The 26,577-nt window shown below is 43.9% G+C and overlaps 2 protein-coding genes across 6 annotated transcripts in view; one reads left to right on the top strand and one right to left on the bottom strand.

The window, feature by feature from the left end:
* Positions 1–26,577, bottom strand: part of TMEM117 (transmembrane protein 117) — a 355,803-nt gene that overhangs the window by 270,215 nt on the left and 59,011 nt on the right. For all 5 annotated transcript variants that reach the window (XM_053254798.1, XM_053254797.1, XM_053254800.1 and 2 more), the window contains one exon: positions 16,588–16,720. In XM_053254798.1, the coding sequence (XP_053110773.1) occupies positions 16,588–16,720 (133 nt within the window). The remainder of the gene's footprint in view (positions 1–16,587; positions 16,721–26,577) is intronic.
* On the top strand, positions 20,245–23,901 carry LOC128326914 (P2Y purinoceptor 1-like). Its single transcript, XM_053254801.1, has 2 exons — positions 20,245–20,370; positions 22,892–23,901. Exons 1-2 carry the CDS (start codon positions 20,316–20,318, stop codon positions 23,899–23,901), a joined length of 1,065 nt encoding a protein of 354 aa, XP_053110776.1. The 5' UTR covers positions 20,245–20,315.

Genomic DNA, 26,577 nt, shown 5'->3' with positions numbered 1-26,577 from the left:
CAGACCCCTGGAGGATCCAGCTCAGCCTGGAACAGGATACAGTGGGACAGCAATGACGAAACAAGCCTAAGGCGAGCCTTACTGAGCCCCCTTGGGATTTTGGAACTAATTGGCTGGGCCTCAGTCCAGCAAATTCCTGGGGGCATCTCTAGTGGAATCAGAGGGCCAGCAATACAGGAGGCAAGGCACCAGAGCCTAGCCACTGGTGGCCCCAGTGTGAGACTGGTGCCCTGAGCATCTGACATGGACACTGATACATCAGCCACCGCCACCTCTGTCACATGCAGGGTAGCTGTGTCAAGAAAGGTTTCTGGAGACCCCAAGCTGGGTGCTAAGGAGGACCAGAGAAACTCGCAGACACCCTACCTCCTGCACTGCCTTTAGAATGCGATTGACAAACCTCTTTGATCAATTGCTTATTTTCTGAAGGGAAACACATGCCGGAACACATCTTCATCAAGCAGGATTCTCTTATTGTTCCTTTGTCAAAGCCCTCTGTTTTCTTAGCTCAATAGCCAGGCCTTCTGGTCATGAAACAATTAACTAATGAAGGGAACCTGTCACAACTTCCTCCTCCTTTCCTTTTCCTTATTAAGCAGTTCGGTGAAGAGGTTTCTTTGGAAAACATCCAGAAATCTGCAAGCAACAGGACAAATGGGTCCCTATCCCCACCTGCTGCCTAGCATTCATCAGAGACAGGATGGTTCACAGTGTGCCTGACAGCTTTGCTCAATGCAGGGGATGCTTCAGTACAGAGATCCTGCTTGGCTGAAACTCCGGAACGGAACACCTTAATTCTGTATGTACAAAACTGAAATGCATGCAAAATGCATTTTGACACAGTAATCCCTTCATAAAAGGGATTGCGACTGAAAAGGAAGCCGAATCAGACATGCTCATGCCACTTAGTCATCACAGGATTTTGCTACCATAATTACCCTCAGCATAAGCCACGCAAGTGTCAGGGCTGGTATGTGTATCTATAGGCTTGGCATAACTGTCCGAAAGAACACAGGGTTGCAGCCAAAGGAGAACGCAGAAAGGAGAACAGCAGCCAAAGGTTCCTTCCTTATGCAGAAGGAGGCAAACATATGCAGATAAATGAGGCCTACACAGATTGTGACCCAGCAAATTAAACTCAGCCTACCAGTCATATGCTGTGCCATGCCAGATACCTAGCCTCCTCTCACCCCTCAGGCAGGCAGCCAACCACCCCCCCACACACAAAAAAAAGATATAATATCTATCCAGCCCCCTAGGAAAGGTCTACATTTGGCTGGAAGAGCCTTATATTAGGGCTGAGCTGCACATTAAGGACCCAACATAAGAATTTTCCTATTTGGTCTCCTCAAACCTCATGCCAGCAATTGTGCACTAAATGTATGGTAGCTTCTCTTCTTACTGCAGATAATTAGGCAGCAATGCTTCATGAACATTTTTATTGCGAAAAGCCTCAATTCAGTCTACCGCTGCTTATCAATCCATATAGCACTTCTTCGAGATGCTAAAACTTTCATTCCTGACTGCTGCCAATTTTGTGCTAATTTATCACATTTAAGCCATAAAAAGGAAATAAAGGCCACATTACAGTGATTTAGCCAATCTCATTGTTCCTTCCTTCCTTCCTCCAGGATGATAAAATAGTTTGCAAATGGAACATGTGCAGCTTTTTTAAAAAACAAAACAAAACAACCCTAGTTATTACTAGGTCCCAACATTGTATTTTTCCATTTTCGCTTCTGCTTGTTGCCATGGGTTAGGGGTCACAGCAGCAATCACCTAGAACAGTGGTCAAGGTGACCTTTCTCTGCTCCCAGCAGTCTCAATTGCAGCTCATACTGCCTATTCAGTTCCCCCAATCTGCTCCCACCCCCTCCATTGCCTGTCTTTCATGGATAAAATAGCTGATCTGCAAAATGGCAGAGAGAGTCTTATCAAGTATTACATCATAACTTGCTGGATACCAGATGAGAAAGTAGCCGACATGTCGCACAGTGTAATGCGAATACTTCAGAGCTGTCTATGGTGTTGCAGGCACCTACAAACGCAGCTGCTGCAGTGCTGTGCCACACGGCTCTTCCACTACTACTTACTCTTCTGCAATTGCATGTTGCTATGCTGCTTGCATTGAGGATAATGCAAATCGTGTTGTGATGTCTGACTGTACAATGCTAAGCAGAAGAGCCCTTCTGTCTGGCAGCACCACAGCCCTGTGTTAAAGGGCTGCAGCAGCATGGACAGTTCTGAACCACCCCCGTTACGCTGCACAGTGTGTAATTCAGTATCTTGAAATGTCGATTAGGGGTGCATAGGTCAGGATGTCAGATATCAACAACAAACCTGGAGAGTGGCCTTGCCATCCCAAACTATCCAGTATCTCAGTCAAGGGTTCCCAAACTTGGGTGCCTAGATGTTGTTGGATTACACCTTGATCATCCCAGCCACAATGGCTGCAGGTTGGGAACCCCTGGTCTAGGCAACAGCTGCACTGGTTAGGGAATACCTGCTTTCCATGGGGAGTTCACTATTTTCAAATATACCGAGAGGGATGGGGCTGCAGCTCAGTAGTAAAGCATCGGAATCCATTTGCTGATTGTGGGGAGGAGCTGAAGCTGCCACCACAGCAGATTCCACACACACCCTCATTGCCAAATACTCTTTGGTAGAGATGTATACTATAGTAAGGCCCCGCTGAATCATTTTGGCAGGGTGGGGAGTGGTACCTTTAAGCATAAGTAAAGCAAGTCCTGACCTGCTTCTCCGCCATCCTGCTGTTTTTCCGGGCACGGTGCTGCTAAGAAGTCTGCAGGATGCACATGGCCACCGCATGTGCACAGCGGCCATGTGCGTGCTCAGCCACACCATGCTGACCGTGCACATGGCCACTGCACATGCACAGTGGCCATGTGTGTCCCGCCGCCACACACAGGCTGCTAGGTGAAGCCCTGAGGCCGTGTGCAGACTTCTGAGTAGCTCTACGGTGCAGCCAGAAAACCAGCAGGGCAGCAGAGGAGCAGGTAAGGACCTGCTTTCCTCAAGCTTAAAAGGTACCACTCCCCGTCCCGCCAAAACATTTGTGCATAGCCCTACTCCTTGGTGAATTGGGGAGACTGGAGGTAGTGGCCACAGCTCCTTCTCCTGTCCTCTGTTGGTGAGAGGAGAAGGAAGCCCTGGTGCTGCCATCGCTGCATCATCCCTCCCATTTGCTGCCGGGGAAGGTGCCAGGAACTGCCACCCACTGTCAGTTCAAAGTCCCCCCTTCCTATTCACCAATGGGGAGGATTGGTGGAGACTCTGCCCCACCCACCAAGAAAAACTACCCACCACAGAGGCTCAGAGCACCCCTACGCTGAGAATCTCTCAGACCTGGAGCCAGTCCTGAGAGCGCCAGATTCCAAGTAGGATCAGTATGCCAACTCACATGCACCACTGCAAGGTCTGGTGAAGCAACCCTTTTCATACCCCCATACAACTCGGTTGTTAAGCTTTAAAGAGAGGGGGGGTGGGGCAAAAACTAGGAGTTAGAAAATGCTCATAACCCAGTCATTAGCACATTCCAGGAATGAATCCGTTGATTTGATGTTAATATCTCATTTAAACCTCCCTCTGCAAGTTTAATATAACAATAATGATTTCAACCTTGAGTATTCTGTTCAAGCAGACTACATTCTCACATATTCTGCTTTCAACAGTCCTGGGTATTATATTATTGAGAAACTCAAAGTGGTGTTTTTAAAATGAGACGCCTATTGAATTTTTTTCATAATTAGATTTGTGTGCTTTTATCTTGACTGATGTACTTAACAATGGAAAAGGCAATGGTATCATCTGTTAACTTCATCTGGGCCCCGGCAGTACATGAAATAATTTTCTCTGCTTTCCCTTTGCACAAAGGAAATCTGGATCCTTTAGCTTAACAGGAGCCTAAACATTTAAAGGCGTGGCAAGATATCATTCATGGGTTGGAGAAGCTGTACATTCTCACAAAAATTCTCTCACAAACCTATGGAGAACATTGTATTATTCCTCATATAAAGGAACAAAGAACTGGGACAGCTGTCAACACAGCCCAAGTATGTTCCAAAAGATACATTAAGCATTGCTATGGCAACCCCAGGCAACGCCTTGTTGTAAGTCTTGGGAAGCAGAGCATCACAAAGAACCCTGAGCATCCCTTTCTCCCTGGGATATCTTTACATGGGATGTCCTCTCCCACCTTTTTGTAAGGGCAGAAACATTCTTCATGAGTAGCTTATTTATTTTTATTTATTTACCTTTTATATCCCGCTCTTCCGCCAAGGAGCCCAGAGCAGTGTACTACATACTTAGGTTTCTCCTCACAACAACCCTGTGAAGTAGGTTAGGCTGAGAGAGAAGTGACTGGCCCAGAGACACCCAGCAAGCATCATGGCTGAATGGGGATTTGAACTCGGGTCTCCCCGGTCCTAGTCCAGCACTCAAACCACTACACCACGCAGCACAGTCTTACAGGTCCTTAAAGACTAACAAATGCATTCTGGGAAAGCTTTTTACAGACTAGACCCAATGTCAGATGACATGGTCATCCAAGTGGGTAGATGGTGTGTCTGTGTCTGTCTGTGTGTGCGTGCATGTGCGCGCACACACATCAAGTAGAAATGAAGCTGAAGCAAAGTTGGATGTGTGTTGTGTGTTATTGGTTTCTTTGGTGTTTCTTTTTTAACAAAGTGAAGCCAAAATATTTTGAGATAGCCACAGGTGGATCACAGTACAATGCAGACTTCAAATTAATACAGAACCCACTCAGACAAATAAGATCTAATCAGATTGGGTGTGACCAACTAGTGACCACTGGTGATGAAGAGGCATAGCAAGATAAATGATGTAAACACACACTAGAAGGATACCACTCCTTTCTTTACTAAGCTAGTTTACAAATCTTGGGATTTGTAAAGACCATATTCCGTGATTTCAGATTTGCTAATGAATTCTAGTTCGGAGGCTTTAGGCTGCAGACTCCCTTTGCATTTATTTTCTTGTTGAAGTGTAGGAACCAAAGTCTGCTAGGTGCCTTGGGAAGCTAAAATGCTCCCCCAACTGGTCTAATTTTTTACCATTTCAAACGTCCACTTTGTCAACCGACTCTTTCGCCTAGAGGAGGACTTGTTTTGCCTGTGTAAATGGCAGGAGGACATTGCCAGCAGATGGTGGCATGTGTTGCATTCAAATATGGATAGCTAATGAGCCCTTCATAGTATGGCTGATATTATTTAGTCCCATGATAGTTTTGCCTAGGAACAGAGTTGCTACCAGGTTTGTTATACAGATTTTCTTCTGGGTCTATACCTCGATTAGGTGGTCCATTGTCATTGGTGAGCAGCTGTTTTCGATTTAGGGCAGGTGGACTGTCTGTAAGTCTACCCCTAAAGTCCTGTGAAAGGGGAAGGTTGTCTGGCTCAAGAAAGCTGGTGCCACAATAAATCTGTTAGTCTTTATGATGTCACAAAATGTTGTAGTTGTTGCAACACACCTGCCTCTCTAGAATTTGTCACTCATCCAATAATATTCACTCACACCTGCATCCAACCATATTCTCACACCCTGAATATAATGAAGCTTCCGAAAATAGGGCAGATCCCTGCTCCTCAGGAGACCTTGAGGTCATTCACACAATCGAAAACTGTGTTCTACCCGGGTTTGGGAGCTGTGTGTACTCCCAGTTTTTGATTGTGTGGAAGCAAGGTTAGAGGAGAATCTGGGTAGAAGTGATTGTGTGGAAACAAGGTTAGAGGAAAACCTGGGTAGCTTTTTCTCCTACCTTGCTTCCACACAAGCACTTCTACCCAGGTTTTCCTCTAACCTTGCTTCCACACAATCAAAAATTGGGAGTACACACAACTCCCAAACCTGGGTAGAACACAGTTTTCGATTGTGTGAATGACCTCCAAGAGTACAGCCTCATCAGTACCAGTGACCAATACAGCTGGTTAGTAAAAAGTTCATGTTTATGTTACATTAAACTTGCAGAGGGAGGTTTAAATGAGATATTAACATCACATTAATGGATACATTCCTGAATATGCTAATGCCTGGGTTATGAGCATTTTCTAACTCCCAGTTTTTGCCTCTTTTCTTCAACATGGGGGTATGAAAAAGGTTGCTGCCCCAGACCTTGCAGTGGTGCATACAGTTACTAAAGGGTTACAGAGGAAGAGAAGGGAAAATGCATAGACATATACAAAGCAGGACAAACCCAAATGCTACACTCTTACTAACAATGAATAGAGTCTCTTCACTTCCTTGTCTTTCAGTAGAGAGAACATACAAGGAACCTATTCTCACGAGCGAGCAAAACTGGACTAAGGGAGCCCAGCCCGGTTTTGCCTACTTGTGAGAACCACTGGGCTTGAGGATGCGCCCGGTAGAACCACAGCGGCAAGCCCGCCTACATAGCCGCCTCTTTAAATGAGGTTAATGGAGCAAGTGCTCTGTTAACCTCATTTAATTGATTATGTGTCACCCATGGCTGCTCGCAGCCGCGGCAGGGACACTCGGGGGAGGGAGGGGGAATCCCATGAATGCTCCAGGGGGTGGGGCGCCGCATGGCAGCACTTCCCTGAGCCCGACACCTGGAGTAGTGATGTGCACGGTCTGGAGCAGTCCGGACCGGCACCCAAGGGGGGCCTTCCTTTTAGGGCGGGGAGGGCTTGCTTACCCCTCCCGCCTCTTTGCCCCCTCCAGTGCCCGTATTTAACAGAATAACGGGGCGCTGGAAACCAGCCGCCCCCGCCCCCGCCCCCCCCGCCGCGAGCAGATTTTGCACAAAAGCTACCAATAACCCTGCTGCCGCCGCCGTCGCCCACCAGCCCTCCCTCCCTCCCAGCTGCCCGCCCGCCCAAGACCTCACCCGATGTTTTCGTAAAAAACGAGAGGAGCTCCCGGACAGAGCTCCTCTCGCTAGCATGGCCTCCATCATACTGAAGCTTTGCGCGTGCGCACATGCGCGCGCCGCAAAGGACACCGATTGCCAGAGGCCCGGTCTACCCGGCCTTTTCCCGGCGGGTAGACCGGGCCTCCGGAAATCGGCGTCCTTTGCGGCGCGCGCATGCGTGCGCAAAGCTTCAGTATGATGGAGGCCATGCTAGCGAGAGGAGCTCTGTCCGGGAGCTCCTCACGTTTTTTACGAAAACATCGGGTGAGGACTCGGGTGGGCGGGCAGATGGGAGGGAGGGAGGGCTGGCGGGCGACGGCAGCAGCAGCAGGGGTATTGGTAGCTTTTGTGCAAAATCTGCTCACGGCGGGGGGGGGGCGGGGGCGGCTGGTTTCCAGCGCCCCGTTATTCTGTTAAATACGGGCACTGGAGGGGGCAAAGAGGCGGGAGGGGTAAGCAAGCCCTCCCCGCCCTAAAAGGAAGGCCCCCCACCCGGACCCGGACCAACCAGGGCCGAACCGGTCCGGCAGTTCGGCCATTCTTTAGAATGGCCGCCGGACCGGTTCGGACACACCCCTACCCCGGAGCTGCCAGGCCGCTTGCACCAGAGTGGTGGAGACAAGCTGCCGCGCGTCTGGGCAGGCGATCCGCCCGCCCAGAGCCCGAATGAGGATCGTCTGCGGGGAGGTAAGTGCTTTCGGGCTTCCTCCCCGCAAAAGAGGGTCGCCCTTCCCACTTGATTGTGGGAAGAGCTTCAAGGACTAGTTACACAACAGCAGCCTCCAAGGGCGCCTCTTAGACACGGCTGTACACACAACCTAATAACTGGGCAGGGCAGAGGGCTGGTGGGAAGGCTGGCCTCCCCACAGATGATCTGTTGTGGCCTCTTAGCCTGCCACTTGCCCAACATACATTTGGTACTGTGCTGAGAGGCAGAGCAGGGAGGCCTCCAGCATCCCTCAATGCCCCGTGCCAGGAGTGTGGTGCACTGAGGAATCCTCCCTCAGCTGGATGCTCTTGCTGCCCAGCTCTGGGGGTGGGGGGGCTACTTGCAGCCCCCCCACACACACACAACCCCGAACCTGGCACTTGCACCCTTAAACCTAGGTTAAAGCCTAAACTGCCAAGTTTGCGGCCGAGGCAGTGCCAAGAGCAGGCTCAATTCTGACGGTGAACATCGGCAGCCCGGCCCAGGCCGGGCTGCCCAAGTCTGGGCTTGGCTGCCCATGTGAATGACCTCATTATCATCATCATCTACAATTTATATCCTGCTCTTCCTCCAAGGAGCCCAGAGCAGTGTACTACATACCTAAGTTTCTCTTTCACAACAACCCTGTGAAGTAGGTTAGGCTGAGAGAGAAGTGACTGGCCCAGAGTCACCCAGCTAGTTTCATGGCTGAATGAGGATTTGAACTCGGGTCTCCCCGGTCCTACTCCAGCACTCTAACCATTTCCTCCACAGAGGTAACAGCTAAAACCATTCAGAAAACTACCCCACCCCACCCCCCGCAACCAAAGATTCCTCCTCCCCACATGCTTCAGGGTTGCAATGGTAGGAGGCTTCACTCTGCCAGCCTGGTTAGAACAGCAAGTTTCCATAGCCAGAGCATCAAGCCAACTTTCCTTCTTTCCAGAGGTGAACTTCCAAATAAACAAACCACCATCTCATTTGTTTACTTCTTCTATGTAAACTGCTTTGAAAACTTCTGTTGAAAAGCAGCATATAAATAGACAAATACATAGTGGTCGTGGTGGTTCAGTAAAGCCCTAGAATCTTCCAGAAATGATTCAAAACCTTTTTAATGCCCAAATGGTCTGAGAGGAGAACTAGTCTTGTGGTAGCAAGTAAGAAGTGTCCCCTTTGCTAAGCACGGCCTGCCCTGGTTTGCATTTGAATGGGAGATTACATGTGTGAGCACTTTAAGATTCTCCCCTTAGGAGCCGCTCAGTAAAGTGCATCTGCTCCAAGTTCCCTGCCTGGCATCTCCAAGAAAGGGCTGAGAGAGACTCCAGCCCGCAACCTTGGAGAAGCTGCTGCCAGTCTGTGTAGACAATACTGAGCTAGATGGACCAAGGGTCTGACTCAGTATAAGGCAGCTGCCTATGTTCCTAAAAAAAGATTCAGTTAAAATTAAGGCTTAATTATATCTTTCTCAGTCTTAAAAAGAAAGGATCAAATTAAAAATCAAAACATATAAGATGCCAGAAAGGAAGGTAACCCCCGCCGCCACAAAATAACCCCTTTACAGTGTCTTATAAAAACAAGAAATTATAACTGAATTAAATTATAGGTCAACAAGACTTGGAAGATAATAAAATGCCTTTTTTAAAAAAGCATCTATAACCAAGGTTTATTTTGAGGGAAGCCTGTATAAACTAACATTTCTGATACCAGGCCCTTCCTAATACTCATGACTTATATGCACTGGACATCATCCATTTTTCTATTTTAAGGCCTTTTGCTGCCCTCTAGTGGCTATTTCAACAAATGCATTTACCACACAATAGTCTTTTTCCGTGTAAGGATGATCTAGAGATACTGAAATACCCTAGCAGTTCTTTTTCCGTGAAACAGTACAACAGTAGTTTCTAAAATACATTTTGAGTAGCAGAAACAAGCCCAATACCAACTAATCTAATCAGTTTATCATTTTAAAGCTTTGGTTTTAGACTTCTTACTGTCTTTTAAATTGTTTTAATCATATTAATGTTTTAATGGTTTTATATTGTGAACCGCCCAGGGATTTTTTTTTTTTTGTATGGGGCGGTATATAAAATGTACTAAGTAATAAAATAAATAAAACTAATCGACTTGACCAGGGCTGGCCCATTCTATTGGGACCATGTTATGAGCTGCCTAACATGAGGCTAAGAACCAAGGACTCTATCTACAGCTGCCCTGCGTGGAGACCAATTTGCACCCAATCTTTTGGCCCTTGTTCCTCATTGCATCCACTTGCCTGTGACTTCCACTCAAACCACCTTGAGCTGACCAAGCCTGGCATTCAAAATATATTTTAGACTAGGCTAGAACCCTTCTCCTGACATGCTCATTTTCTGTTCATAGAGCTTTATATGGGGTATCATTTAATTATGTAGGTCTGCTGTTAACAGGATAAAAATGGTGATTCTCTTTATTTAGCAGGGGGAGAGCAACCGGCCCTATCCACCCCCAGCACAGCATCCTTCCAGTGGTTGTTGCTGGTGGGTGTCTTATTTTTCTTTTTTAGATTGTGAGCCTCTTGGAGACAAGGAGCCTATTTATTTATTTATTTCAGCAGCGAAATGCTTGACTAACAAGCAGAAGGTTGCCGGATCAATTCCCCGCTGGTATGTTTCCCAGAGGCAATGGTTACCCCCTCCTGTATTCTACCAAAAGAAAACCACAGGACTCTGTGGGCACCAGGAGTCAAAATCGATTTGATGGCACACTCTACCTTTAAACTGCAGCAGGGAAATAACTTGATTAGCAAGCCAGAGGCTGCCAGTTCAAATCCCCGCTGGTATGTTTCCCAAACTATAGGAAACACCTATATTGGGCAGCAGCAATATAGGAAGATGCTGAAAGGCATCATCTCATACTGTGAGGGTGGAGGCAATGGTAAACCCCTCCTGTATTCTTCCAAAGACAACCACAGGGCTCTGTGGTCACCAGGAGTCAACATTGACTCGACGGCACACTTTACTTTACTTAAACAGCTTTGAGAACATTTTTTGAAATGCAGTATATAAATTTTCATAGAATTCATATATTACTGCAAACTGAAATGACTACTGCAAGAGCCTAACTTATGTAGCCAGGCTATAATAGTGTTCTATGAAGAGTCTTTTATAGGTTTTTAATTGTCCTTAAATATTTTAATTTTTTAAAATGGTTTTGAATTGTTTTAAGTTTATTTTTTATATTGCTTTAAGCAGTTTGTTTTAAATACTGTTTGTTTTGGTTTTTTACTTGTTGTGCACCACCCAGAGCCGTTGGATGGGGCAGTGTAAGGTTGAACCAGACTACCCGTCACACACAGTTAATCCACATGCCAACTACTGCTAGCCCAGATGAACTAGCCAGATCATTAGAACAGGCACAACTACCAACAGCATTCCCACATTTTTCTGATATTCGCTCAGTTAATGTTAGATCTCGTTCAGGTTGAATCAGGAAGGGCCCCCTACCCCCTGAATGCATGTGCGCGCATACTGCCTTGATACTGCTGCCCAGAACAAAACTCATTCCACACACAGATAGGAAAAAAATAGAGAACACTGACTAGCAATACCCCCAACTATGACAGCAATCCTAACATCTGATATTACATTGCTGTTTTAATTTTTTTAAAGTATATTAACTTAATCATGCTAGTTGTTACAGGTGTGATATTCAGCGGATTTCATTCACGTTTGGTGGGAATGTGAGAATATATTTAAGTTTATTTGCCACCATTCTCCATAAATGAATTCATGGTAGCTTACAACAATTTCATTAAAAACCAGAGTAAAAACAGCAGAATCTCTAAAACTGTAGATGTGCTGGAGAAGACAATAATTAAAACAAGGCATGTTAGGGGAACGTCTGCTGAAATTAAAAAAAAGACTTCAACTTCCGTTTAAATGGATAGGGGGCAAGACTAAGATATCAAGGAGCAAGGAATTCCAGAGAGCTGGAGCCACCACTGAGAAGGCTCACTGACATGACAGTCATACTTCAAAAGGTGGCAGGACGCACAGGAGACCTTTTCTACATGATCTCATGGGCCAGGCACAGCTATGTGGGAGCAATTTTTTTATTTTACATGACCAAAGTCAGTGGTAAGGAAAAAATATCTAAAAACTCAGTTTTCATTAGTATTATGCTAGTATTTATAGAATTTATGTATTTATGGAATACATAAATGCAGTATTTATGGAATGCTAGCCACCTACTGGCACAGCGAGGAAATGACTTGACTAGCAAGCCAGAAGTTGCCAGTTCGAATCCCCACTGGTATGTTTCCCAGGTTATGGGAAACGCCTATATTGGGGCAGCAGCGATATAGGAAGATACTGAAAGGCATCCTTTTATACTGCACGGGAAATAGCAATGGTAAACCCCTCCTGTATTCTACCAAATACAAACAAAGGGCTCTGTGGTTGCCAGGAGTCGACACCAACTCAACACACTTTACCTTTAGTATATATGGAATGCTAGTATTTACTCCAGGTGACAAGAGCAAAGATACCACTTTTCTTCATGTTTTCTTGATTCATTATACATATACTTTCAGATAAGTAAATTAAAATAGTTATAACTCCAGCTGATGTTCAGCAGTGAGATTACCATCTGCAATTATGTTCACCATACACACTGGTTGTAGACATTTTTCCTTAAAGGAGTTAAACAGCTTCAGAACCATACATTGCAAGCAGAATATAAGGAGATGAAATGGGCTACCTTGCAACAGGCCATGGGTTCACAAACAGAGTTAATAAGAACATTTACTGCAGCCAACAAGGAATAGAAGCAGATGTGGCAGCCAAGGAGAAGAGAAGAAATGGAACAAAGGGACAGAAGCAGTGAAGTGGGAGAGGCAGAGGTTACTGTACACCGGTAGCAAGAAGGAACTATTCATAGAACCAGCTAACCGACAGACACACACACACACCCCATCAGGATAAAGATATTCCGGAAAGAAGTCAATTGTGCATTTCATGAAATGTTAGCTACTGATTTACTGTTACTGCAAAGATGGTCTTACTACTGGATAAACGGGGAGAACTGAAAAGCGGGATATTTATTTAGCAGTTAACAGGATTCATGCAGCAAAAATGTTAATTGCTACAAGCTTGAGATCAACCCCAAAAAGCATTGCTGCTTTGCAAGTGGCTTCAATTGCCTCTTGGGAGCAATGTTTGTTGACAGCTACCAACAACCACAGGGCTCTGTGGTCGCCAGGAGTTAACACCGACACGACAGCACACTTTACCTTTACCAATCATAGCAGATGAAGGGTGAAACATGAAAGCTATTTCTGTCTTTAGTAACAACTGGAATCCTTCACAACCTTTTGAAGTAATACATTCAAAAGTAATTTGTTTCCCAAATTCTAAATTTACTATAAATAGAGTGAAGAATATTTTTGCAAAGCCTGTTCCATCAGTGTAGTTACTACTACTGTGAACACTTATATACTGGTTTTGAACAAATGTTTTTCAAAGCAGTTTACCTAGAAAAATACATAAATCCATGTACGGGGAGATAGCCCTGTCCCTAAAGCACTCACCATCTAAAAATAAATAAAGAGTATACACCAATAACACTACTGGAGGAATGCTATGCTATTGGCCCATGACTTTACTGAGGATGAGCCATATATAACACTCATACCACTACGTATGTATCATTTTGCAATACTTTTGAAAGGCTTTTAAAGATGAAGAAAAAGTCTGTTCTTGCCTTTCCCCCCCGTACAGTTCTAGGAGCACTTATGTTCCCTTTGCTTCCGCTTCCATACCATACAATTTCAAAAATTGTTATCCTGTTTAAAAATAGATCTGGACTGGGTGCTCCCCATATCTATAACTGGAATGCATATTTACCCAATTATGTTTAAATAACAATATATATATATTTTTTTTTAAGTAAATATGCAGCTGGAGTCCTGCAGGATCTTTCCTGCAGCAAGGGGAGGAGAGCTGGTCTTGTGGTAGCAAGCGTGAACTGTCCTCTTTGCTAAGCAGGGTCTGCCCTGGTCTGCATTTGAATAGGGGCACTGTAAGAAATTCCCCTCAGGGGATGGGGCTGCTCTGGGAAAAGCACTTGCATGCTGAAGGTTCCAAGTTCCCTGAAACTACTCCAAGGTTGCAGGCCCTGGCATCTGCAAGATAGGGCTGAGAGAGATTCCTGCCTGCAACCCTGGAGAAGCTGCTGCCAGTCTGTGTAGACAATACTGAGCTAGATGGACGAATGGTCTGACTCGGTATATGGCAGCTTTCTATGTACATACTGTGCAATATGTGAGGGCAGTATATGGTACTACTATTTATATAGGTTTTTAAACTTTTACAATAGAAATATAACATTTTTATATTTAAATTTAATATTTGCACTTTTAATTGTGCATTGTTTTCATCGTCCATTTCAATTATACTGTAAACTGCTTTGGGATTATTTTAATGAAAGGCGATCTTAATGAAAAAATATATAATTTATATTATAAACTAACTAAATAAATCAACCTCCACAAAAGGAAATGTTTTTCCTTTGATGCAGCCCCTGGTCTAGCATTTGTCTCCATGCTGGGACTAACTTTCGCAAATCTTATCCTTTATGCTTCCACTGATTGGGTCTTGGTAGCCAACTCACTCAAAGCACATCGTATTTCTGATTGGCTGAGCCCTTCCTCACGACCAGGGAGAAGGGCTTAAGGGCACGCAGGGAGGACGGCTGCTGCAGCTTACCTCCACTGCAGGTGATCACTGGGTCCATGTTGGGCGCGTAGATCGCCCGGATGCAGCCAATTGGGACACAGGTTGCCCCGGGCAATGCCGAAGGTTGGGGGTCGGGACACGTTGTCCCTGCCCCTGGAAATCCCATAATGCACTGTGCGAGTGCAGGGCGCTTTGTGGGGCTCACCGCAGCGCTGCCTAAAAGCAGCCGGCGTTGCACAAGATTTTAAAAAATGGACTAAGGGAGCGATCGCTCACTTAACCTCGTTTAATAGGCTGGCTCTGCGGGCAGGTTTGCTGCCACAGCCCTGCCACAATCCAGTGTGATCCCGGCAGTTCTCACATGCAGCCGAGCCCGGTCCTGGGAGTGTGAGAACACCCTCATAGTCTGAGTAACTCAGAAGGTGGTCTCCTCCTTCTCAGATTTCCCTTTTTTCTTTTTAGCACCATGTTGTTTCCATCTCCTTCCAACTGACTACCGAGCTGTGGCCTCCGCTCCACTCAACCCTCCCTCTGTTTTTCTCTGGACAAGTCCCATTCATCAGAGCCAGGTTTCCTAGGACTTCCCTTGTCTTTTTGCTGCTCCCATTCTGTGTCCCCCATCTCAATGTGGTGGACCTTGTTTCCCAGTGAAGGCAGGATTGCACAGCAATTGTCAGAGCACTTGCCTGTGATGTATAGTTCTTTATTTATTACATTTCTACAACGCCACATCCAACGGCTCTGGATGGTTTTACAAAACAAATCAGTCAAAAATCAAACTCAAAACCATAAAATCTAAACATTTAGAACAATTTTTAACCATTTTAAAACCTTGGAAGGCCAGACCAAACAAATAAGTCTTAAGGGCTCTCATAAAAGGTAGCAATGTTTAAAAGCCAGTAACTTGCCCAACGGGGAAGTAACTTGCCTAAAGAGCAAGAGGTTGCCAGTTCGAATCCCCGCTGGTATGTTCCCAGAATATGGGAAACAACTATAACAGGCAGCAGCGATATAGGAAGATGCTGAAAGGCATCACCTCACACTACGTGGGAAGAGGCAATGGTAAACCCCTCCTGCATTCTACCAGAGAAAACCACATGGCTCTGCAGTCACCAGGAGTCAACACTGCTCAAGACCCACCGGGCTCGGTTAGCTGCTCAAGAACCACCGGGCTCGCTTGCAATTAACAAAAATCTCCTAGCCCAATTTTTGTTAATTGTGAGAATAGCCCCACTGACTCGACGGCACAACTTTAAAACTTAAACCATGAATTTCTGTGCAGAGTGCATTTCACAGCCCAGGAACAACTACAGAGAAAGCCTGGTCCCAAGTCACCACCAGACGCACTGGTAACAGCTGGAGATGGACCTCTCCAGATAACCTCAATATGCAGTGGGGATCATACAGAAGAAGGCATTCTCTAAGGTAACCTGGACCTAAGCCATTCAGGGTTTTAAAGGTAATAACTAGCACTTGGTGGTTTGCCCAGAAATGTGTCAGCAGCCAGTGCAGCTGTTTAAGTACAGGCATAAGATGGTCTCTCTGGATTACCCCAGAGACCAATCTGGCTGCCGCATTTTGAACTAACTGAAGTTTCTGAACTACATACAAAGGCAGCCCTATGTAGAGGCCATTTCAGTAGTCAAGCCTGGAGGTTACTAGCTGACACACCACCGTTTTGAGATCATTCTTTTCAAGGAATGGATGCAGCTGTTGAATTAACCAAGACTGCTAAAGGGCACTCCTAACCATAGACTCCATCTGAGATACCAGGGTGAGGCCCGGCTCCAAGAGCACCCCCAAATTGCATAACTGTTCCCTCTGGGACAGTGTAACCCCATCCAGAACAGGAAGATCTATCCCATCTCTCAAATTCTGACACCCCCACACTGAGCACCTCCATCTTGTTTGGATTCAGATTCAATTTGTTATCCCTCATCCAGCCCATATATAAAATAGACATACATGTGACCAGATCTCTGGTCACAGTGTGTAAAAGCACTGAAAAAGAGAGTTTTAGGTAATTACCAAGAACTGATGTTAACATTACACATCACTTGTCTATCCAAGAAAAACTAGCAGTTGGAACCTACACATGTGGTGTTGGTGTTGTTGAACCAAAGGAGCTCACCTCAAATTCACGACCCATGGTATATCTTGCAGTTAATTACAGTGCTTACACTATGGTTCCTCACTGAAAATATGTGAATGTATCAGCTTATTCTGTATTGTTTACACTCAACTTCTATGTACTAGTACAACAAAACATCTCCTACCTCATGTTCCCTGCCATAAGGAGGCACAGATTGTAAATGTGCGAAAAAATGAAGAGGAAGAGGATGGTGCTGAAAAACATTGTCATCCAAGATCCGTGATCCTCTCGAAACATTTTCAGTCGAAGTAATTGACCTGTAATGAGAAGATAATTAGAAATGAATTATATTTCCCTCCAACAGGTCCCTTCTGTTTTTCGTGAGAGAAAGGGGAAGAGACGACAGATGGCAGGCCTATATTTGCTTATGAAGCTCAGTGATTGAATCCAACTCAAATATGCGGTTTCAGTCAGCAATGTGGTCAACAATTCCATTGAAAAGAATCTCCATTTACTCTCTACCCAAGTAGTCCCTCTTTTAGCCATCACATGGCTTGGGGAACAACTCACATGGCTTGAGAAACGTGAGTTACATCCCATACATCCCACACTACACTAAGTGGGTACAAAATGATACCTTGGAGTAGATATAGCTATATACTATTTGATTGGATCATGTTCTCTAGTTCTTTAAAAAGTTCAAGCTGTTTTCTGTTTTTAGGGGTTTTTTAGCCCTGTTTTCTATTTTTAGTTTTCCCCCCAAACATACGCCCAAAATTGGAGGAGTTACCTATAGCCTTGTTACCCATAGATAACAGAGTCCTGCAAATGTGGACTTCATATCTGTATGCCCATCCATTCAGAAGATATAAGGTGGGGGAGGGCAAAGTACCCCACGTGAGTGGCAAGTTTCAAGGCTCTAGGGCCAATTCTTTTATTTGATTTCCCCATTTACCACTATGGAGAAAAATCCTATTCAATTTTACTAATTTCAAAATATTTCTGAAATTAATTTCGATATTTTGAAATTAATTCAGAATTACCAATCTGTTGGGTTTTTTTACAAAAAGGATTCAGATTTCATCAATTCTGGTAAAATAAAATACGAATTTGCAACTCTGAATTTGCACAGGCCTACAATAGGCTGCATGAAGTCCATCCCGCTCAGTAAGAAGTGGATATCTTGGAGGGGCTATGCTCTGGCTGGGAATCTAGCATTCTTTTGGCATTCTGTATCTTGGTGAGCCTTTTGGCATATGATTTCTAGGCAAATAGGTGAATGTTAGGTTTTGAGTGACTGACAAGGTAGCTCCCTGTAGAGCTGTTCTGGTGATCCAAAACAGGCTGGAGCCTGAACCACAGAGGACAGAGCAGCTGCCTCTATTCTGGAGTCTGTTTTCCCCAGATTTCTTGGGGCCCCTTGAGTTCTTTGACCATGCTGAGATGAAAAAGAATACCCCAGTAAAAATCAGCCCCAAGGCGAAGACATACATATATGAGAGATGGTGAATGTGTTCGTGTGTAGCATAATTCAGGGTAGAGTTCTGTCTTGTAAAACAACTCTCCCCTGGAGATCAAATTCAAGAGGCCTATATCACTCGATTATCTATGTTTGAAACAATGACTACTTCCTGAGAAGTGTAGGAGCAGGACCTTTATTATGGTAACCCAACTATGTAGAGGAGTGACTACACCCACAGGCTGCATTCTGCTTACTATATTCTGCATTCTGTATTACTATACACTAAGAATATAATCATCCATTTCCGAACTGAATATTTGCACAATAGTTTTATCTCTGCTCAGTGAAAAGGACGAAAAGATGCTTTACTGAGCTTGAGTTCTGATTATATTGCCACCTTAATGATTTTTTCCAGTTCTGATGCAAACCTTGCTTCTTTGATTTCAGATATGGCAGTCGTAGAATATTCTGTAATGCTATCATCCTACTTAGATCTAACTTAAAAAGGAGGCTCAGTGCTGATCATATTTAACAGTCAGAAAATCCACATACTATCTTTTCAAAATGATACAATCTATAAGTGACAGCTGAATTCCAGAAGAGATGCCTCAGGTGCAAGGCAGAGAACTAGAATCTAAAATAGAATCAATTCTCATAGTGAAAATGCTGGAGTTCACAGACAAAGCAGTTGATACTGACGGCTATTGCTGAACAGACTTCTGTTTGGGGAGGCTGAGAAAACCTTGGAATTTAAACAGTTTATCTGGGAAATTTGTCAAAGCTGAGGCAAGGTACTTGCATTTAAAGCTGACTTGTTGATTTTAGGCAAGATATGCAGCAAAATGAGGCAACAAAGATGACTGTACCACTTCAGAGAGGGCACCCTTTTAAAAAAACAAAACACTCCTTTCCTTTTTTCAAACATCCTGCAAATAAAACATGAACACACCAGAGAAAAAGAACCTAGCCAATCCCTCCCCTGCAGGGAGTTCTATTAATGTAGGGCAACATTCAAGGTCATCAATCCCACTCCCAATTGCAGTTGGATGTACAATACAGTCTGTTCTGCTACCTCAGGATTCTACCATCTCATCCCCCCCCTCCCATTCTGCTGCATGTGTAAGCTTCAGACATGAGAGGTTTAAATCGAAAGGCTACCATTTAAGCCAACCAGAGTGACATCATCACATCACAGGCTAAATATTAAAAAATAAGCAGTTCATCATATTTGAGAAGCTGGAATGAATAAATGTTTGCCATGCTATTCAACTAATGAAATCATTTTTTCCATCCTTCCATCTGATGAAAAATATTTATCAAGTATTTGTAAAAAAAACAGCAACATTTTCCTGTTTCCTCCCAGGTTCCATAATTCTTCTCTTGAGAGAAAAAGAGCAAATGCATGGCATCAATGTGCACTGCCGGCTCAATTTCATGCTGTACTGTTTACAGTTGGACACAGGTCACAGTCATTTCAAAGGACAAGGCAATATTGAATTGAACCAATCTGATTGCTTTGATTAACTCCCATTTCTAAGAGAGGCTACCCACATTTATCAGAGCACCTACCCACCCCACCACCCACACAAAAATATATGCAGAAATAGAAGTTAAATTGCTTATAAAATCAAATAGAGTATTCACGTTTTAAACAAGCTGCTGTTGCTCTTTGCGGGAAACAAAGGGAGAATTGTGGATGAAAACACGATCTCTTTCCCCAAGCAAGAGACCTAAAGTTCTGACAGCCAGAGTAGGAAGCTAAAGCCATCTCCCTGTCAGTTTCCTTTGCTGCAAAACCGCTGTCAACCACCGGTGGCTCCAGGGTCAAATCTGTCCCCCTGGGAGCAAACTCAAAGACAAAATAGGCTGGGGATGAGCAGCCTGTATGACAATCAAGCTGGAGGCAGGCCATCTAAGAAGATGTAAATAATGGTCTTAACTTGATGCCACCCCCCCACCCCACCCCTATACACAACACACACACAACCCCCAGGTCCTTCAATGCAGCATTCCATCAAATTTACTTGTGGCCATAAAACAAAAAGGTCATGCACAAAGAGGACTAGCTACTCTTACGTAAGCTGTGTTTCTCCGGATTTCTTAAAATCACCACCTTCGTATACTAAACATGTAGGGAGTCATTTGAATGTGGTTCTACTTATTTTTTGAAAACAAGCACGTGAAAATTAAGCGGCAACATGTTTCTGAAAGAATGGAAGGGAGAGAAATTTCACATGAAAAGAAGCAGAAGGAGAAGTTCAGCCCCCCTGGGGGGTGGAGTCTAGAATCCAACAAAAAGCAAGGGTGGGCTGCTTCTCCTGCTGTTTGCATCCTTGCTTTCTCACACACAGTAACATGGATTGTTGCTGAAGGCACAGATGAACATCAACAGCAATGGGATAGTAGTATCCTATCTAGAAAAGGCTGCAGATTAATGGAAAGTTTAAAAAATGACTTGGAACTCACAGCCCTGTACTACAGAGTATTCCAGCATTCTTAAACAAGGTAAGAAAAATATTCTGCTACTTTCAGCACCTTTATATTCTTTTGCCTCTTAGGACAAATTGATGCTGTGAATATAGAAACATACAAACCAGTCTGAATTTATGCATTTTCAGGAAATCCATATGCTCCACGATATTGCGTTTCAAGAAATGCTTACATTCTATAGTCTACTTTTATATATTTAAGTGCAGGAAACATTTCTGAGCTGTTCTTTAATTATAATGAATACTGATCTTGACAATACATTTCGCCTTAGCTGCATTAAGCAACAATGTGGTGTAAAATTCCTATTGACATAACTCATTACATTCTTGCTAAGTAAGCTAATGGTGCATAAAAAGGGTAGATTGTTTCACAATTAATAAGCAAAAGGTAAAGCGTTCATTAGATGTCATATTAGCAACTCTGCTTTGCAAGCACAATAATTATTTTTACAAATACAACATGCTACAAAGCTTGAAAGGCTATGGTTGTGATTATATATCTATATTACTTCTCTAAGACAATTTAGAATAATAAAAATATATTGTGATACCACTGACAAATGCAAAAATCAAGGTAGATTAAAATATAGCATAAAATCATTTGCTTTGGTTCTGTACAAATGTAACTTTGAACAAAAGACACAGAATTCATTTAAGTCATAATTGACTAGCCACCTAATGGCGCAGCGAGGAAATGACTTGACTAGCAAGCCAGAAGTTGCCCGTTCGAATCCCCACTGGTATGTTTCCCAGTTTATGGGAAACGCCTATATTGGGGCAGCAGCGATATAGGAAGATGCTGAAAGGCATCATCTCATACTGCATGGGAGATGGCAATGGTAAACACCTCCTGTATTCTACCAAAGGCAACCACAGGGCTCTGAGGTCACCAAGAGTTGACACGGACTCGATGACACACTTTACCTTTACCTTACATTTTATTAAAGGTGTTAAAAATGTAAATTTAGTACAAAAAATGTGTCATCAACATATGTACCAAGCTGTCTTTGGTATCATTCCAATGCTATTCATGAAGTAATCCTGTGGAAGAATGTGGCTAGTAGCAGGAACTTCCCAACTCATAACTGTAACATTTAAATTTGTCTTTGTATGCACACACACACACACACACAATCAATCAATCTCTATGGAGCACCTGGGCTGAAAATTTGTGACAGAAGGGATACACTTATTTAATGATTGGGAACTCCTGCACTAGATGACAAAGGGTCAATTCAGAAGTCACACAGAACCGTGGTGTATTATTTTATTTTATTTTATTTTATTTTATTTTAACTGTTTTTTTATTTTAACTGTGGTTAAATCTGGTCCCACACAACATTCCCGAGCCCGTTCCCGAGTCTTGGGAGGGAATGCATACTCTCCCATCACCCCCTGCCCAAGATCAATCTTAACATCCAACTGACTGATCTCGGTTTTTTCTAGCCTACCTCCTTGAAATAAACCAATATCTGAATCCAAGGTTTGGAGTGGTTTTCAGATTTCTGTTTCTTTCAAGGAAGTTAGGTAGACTAGACTAAAATTTGTTGGTTAAGATGTCATGACTGATTTTGGATGGTTTTAAACTGAAATTGGAGATAAAATTCTTTTGAGGCTTACTGCAGGCAGTGGAGTAGGAGGCATGGAACCAAGATTTAAACTGTTGTTCTGTGTGTCTTCTGAACCAGCCTAGAGAGGAGGCAACTAATTCCTAGGGATGTGCAAACAGGTTCAACGTCAAATGTGTTCAGCGTTGAAGCTGTTCAGTTCGACTGTTCTAACCGAACCACCACCACCCCGTTCGGTTAGACCCCAGACCAAAACCTCCAAGCCCCCACCAACCGTTCATGGGGTTAGCAATTTTTTTTTTAAAGAAAATAAATTTAAACTTATCCCCTCCAGGGGAGTTGCTCAAGGTGTCGGGGGGTCTGCATAGGTTCCCCCTCCCTCCGCTGGCCTCCCTTACTGCCCAAACCAGCTCGTTCGGCCAGCTCTTCAGCCCGTTCGGGCCTTCCCCCTCCGGCGCAGTGGCCATTTTGGAGGCCAGCACAACTACGCAATTGGCCTCTGCGTGGCCTGGCATGACCTATTTTTTAATTTTTTGTTTTAATTGTGAATCCTTCCCCGGACCAAACTGGGGGGTGTTCACGTGGGTGCCGGACTGAACTGGCCCAGTCCAGTTCGGGTCCAGTTTGGACTTGAACCGAACCAGCTGCTGGTGTAGTGGTTAAGAGTGGTGGACTAGGACCGGGGAGACCTGAGTTCAAATCCCCATTCAGCCATGAAACTAGCTGGGTGACTCTGGGCCAGTCACTTCTCTCTCAGCCTAACCTACTTCACAGGGTTGTTGTGAAAGAGAAACTCAAGTATGTAGTACACCGCTCTGGGCTCCTTGGAGGAAGAGTGGTATATAAATGTAAAAATAACTAACTAAATAAATAAATAAAATCCCTACTAATTTCTTCTTATCATATTTTACTCACTGAAATCTTTCTACACTTTTAAAGGAACATCTTAATTTCTTTTGTCCCTTTCAGGCAAAGTCCATGGGAAGATGTCCAACACTACTTGCACTCTTTTCTTCTGCCACTCCTACAGCAGACAGGAATGGTATTGCTACTTTGTAATTATGCTGTGCTTGTTAACTCTGCTAATAGGATTTCTGGGGAACACGTTCACACTACTATATTATATGTACATCGTGAAATCATGGACCAGTAGCACTATCTTTTTATTCAATTTGGCACTTTGCGATTTTACTTGGATTCTCTTGAGTCCCTTTTCAATCTACCATCATCTACACAAGCAACCAACACATTCCACTCAACTGTTCTGCCAGTTTAAAAGACTATTTTTTGACATTAACATCTATGGAAGCATCTATTTTCTCACCATGATCAGCTTTGACAGGTACGTAGGTGCTGCTCATCCTATCCGTTCTTTAAAATGGTGGAATAAACACAAGGCTATTGTTTGCACTACTGTCATATGGATCTTCATTTTTATCGAGTCAGCTCCTGATTTTTACTATACACTTGTGGTCCAGAAACTAAAGGGCAACATAGCTTGTCTGGATAATATTGGAGAACCTCTGTACTTTGTGGTACCTTTCACAATTTCCAGAGTTTTATTTGGATTCCTTATTCCAATCACAGTCATCTTTACATGCTATACATTGACCCTGAAAGCATTACAGCAAATGAAGAACCGCCACCTGAGAAGACACAGAATTGCAAAGCCCTTGATATTGGTTTCAGCGGCAATGACTGTTTTTGCAGTGGCATTCATTCCTTATCATGTCATGATCATGGCAGTGCTAATTTACAGAATGAATTACCAACTCAATCCTGACAATATCCATCTGATTTTTACAGTTTATAAACTCACTGAAATCATCTGCAATATTAGCAGTTGCTTAGATCCAATAATTTTTATGTTGGCAAGCAAGAAATTCCAAGAAAGGTTTAAAACTATCCAGTGCTCTCCTAAGTACAGGCACCATTGCTGTCAATCACATAAAGTGAGGGATATTGCAGTTCAGCTGTGACATGGACAGCCATGGCTAGATGCCTCTGGAGAACACTGCTATATCTCACACTATCTATTCTTCCGATGAGATGGCAACTAATAAGCGCAGGCTAGCATTTTCTTAGCTTAGTTGCGTTACAAATAGACAATCCTAGACCAGTTGCAAGGATATGCAGAGTACACGAAAGGAAAATAAAAGACTAATGTGAGCCCTATAGGGACAAGAATCCATCTTATTTATTTATTATTTCTCGGTGTAAACTGCCCTGAGCCATTTTTGGAAGGGCGGTATAGAAATCGAATAAATAAATAATAATAAATAAATAATGATGCAAACTGACTAACAAACTGTTCCCTAGGCTAATCCTCCAGAAGCCAAAAAGCCCTGGCTTTCTTCTCCCTTGAACTGGCCCCAAACTCCGGGATTGAGAATTCAAGCCCCTGCAGTCCTATCTTCCAAGAACTGCAGTCCTCCTTTCTGCAGTCATTTCCATGACCACATGTCCTGCTGCAAGCAAGCCTAGCTTCAACTGCACAAAGAAATCCTTCTCTTCCTGCCTCATGGCCCTCTAGGTCCCACCCACCTGGTGGCTAGCCTGTCAAGTCAGGACAAGGTACACTTCTGGTTCACTCTTGAGGGGAAAGGAAAGGCTGATCCTGGCTGATCATTACAATTTGTTAGCACAAGTCTAGAGCCTAACAAGCAGACAGAAAGGAGTCTAGGCACGCCCAGGATATGCATAAGAGATCCAAAGAGGTACACAGAAGATCCAACTAAACACAAACATAGGGCAACATCCAGACTAGTACTTCTGTTTATGGAGGAAGTTCTACTTGTGCAAGAGGGGAGGGGCAATTTTTGCCAATTTATCCCTATCCTTCCCCCAGAACATGTCCCTGAAAATGGGAAGAACCTCAGAAACAGATGTGGGGTGGGGTGCAGGGGAAGCAGTGGGAAAGGCAGATGGGGAAGAATTGTCTGTCCTCTTTGTGCACGAGTGGAACTTCTTCTGTGCATTAAACTACTAGTCCGGATGCTTCTCATAATCTAATGACCAGCACTACAATAAACTCTTATCATGAAGAGAGTGAATTTAAAGAGAAAAAAATGTTTTGTTTTCTAGACCCAAAAAGGTTTGCTTGTAGTAAAAAATAAATCTAATACCTAGTGTTATTAAAGGATGGTCTATAGCACCGATCTGAGCATTGCACGTGTGCACACACAAAAGCTTCTGCATGGCAGTGTTCCCACATAGAAACCATAACATTTGTGACAAAATCTTAACATTAACTCAAGCAACATGGTATCTCCATACCAGAGCTACACTTTGGGGCAACCACTGATGCAGAGACCCCTCGGGGGATTCCCTTCATTTATGTGAAAGCAACTAACACTATCGCTTCCATCACACAGAAGCATTACTTGATGGTATTGCATCATGTCAGAGCCAATACTAGACCTCTAAAAGGAAAACAGGAATGAAAATATCGGCAAGCTTTAGGAACATGGAATGCCCATTCTTTCTGTTCTTTAGACTCCATTTCCCCCCACCAAATACATAAAGCAATCAAGAGTTTAGAACACAGTTATTATACACACTGGCCTACCTGATGAGAAAATCTGGGTTGTCCCACTGAAATCAGAATGGCAAGTTAGGCATCCTTTTAGTTTCAATAGGACTACTCTGAGTAATGTTCCTCATCACAATCAATCACTTTTATCTAGTAACGTTTACTTTAGTGTACTAATAAACAGCAGTTAAATTTCTAACGTAATTATGGACTGGTTCTAGAGTTCTCAAAATATTCCACTTTTAAATAATAAACTAATCGCTGATTGTAACCTCTGAAGCTGAAAAGTTATTCCCACATAATATTGAGGGGCTGCTTTACTTGACAGAATGAGGCTGTTCTCACCCACAGCCTAGCCTGGGTTAAGCTGCGCATAAGAACTGCCAGGATCAGGCCTGATCCTGGTGGGGCATCACAGCCTAGCCCTGCTATTTACCCTGTCTGTTACTCAAGTTTAAGGGAGCAAGTGTGAGAGCACAGGCTGCTTCCAGCCCAGCCACACACAGAGATGGGCTTCTAGAACGCCCATCTCTTGGGGGAATCTCCCAGTGCAGCACACACATTGCACACTGCATGGTGGACTTGACAGAGGCCACGGATCAATCCACCCTGCAGAGCACAGAGCACACTCTCAGCAGCAAAGCAATGATCATCTAGGAAGGACTTGGGAAGACTTCCCCTCGCCTGCCAGCTCGGTAGGTCGTGTGAATGGCCCCAATTTCCAACACAAGATCGGAGATCCCCTTCCTATATGGCCTATAGTCAATTCACCTTCCAAGAACTGAATGTACCTTGTGTACTTGCACCAGCTGACCAGGAGTTGCAGAATGCTGCAGCTAGAGTCGTGTACAGATGGTTTCACTGCACAAGCTAACACATGATTCCTGAATGAGTGGCTGCCTGATTACAGCATGCGAGAAATGACTTTGTCTCTCTCTCTCTCTCTCTCTGATACCCTCAGAAATGTTCTGAAAAGTAAAAATAATTTTTGTTGAAATATACGTTTACTCAGCCACATACAGCTAATTCTGATATCTCCCCGATTACATTATTTCTGTACAAATCCAAGGCACCCAACATCTGTTCATATTTACTTTGTCATATTTTAATCAGTAAATATAGG

The sequence above is a fragment of the Hemicordylus capensis genome, chromosome 5 (genome assembly GCF_027244095.1).
Source record: "Hemicordylus capensis ecotype Gifberg chromosome 5, rHemCap1.1.pri, whole genome shotgun sequence".
In the NCBI taxonomy this organism is placed as follows: Eukaryota; Metazoa; Chordata; class Lepidosauria; order Squamata; family Cordylidae; genus Hemicordylus; species Hemicordylus capensis.
This window is presented reverse-complemented; position numbering and strand designations above follow the sequence as displayed.

Coding starts and splice junctions, on each gene's coding strand:
- LOC128326914 (XM_053254801.1), top strand. CDS start 20,316: ATGACTTGGAACTCACAGCCCTGTACTACAGAGTATTCCAGCATTCTT. Junction 20,371..22,891: donor TTCCAGCATTCTTAAACAAG/GTAAGAAAAATA, acceptor TGTCCCTTTCAG/GCAAAGTCCATGGGAAGATG.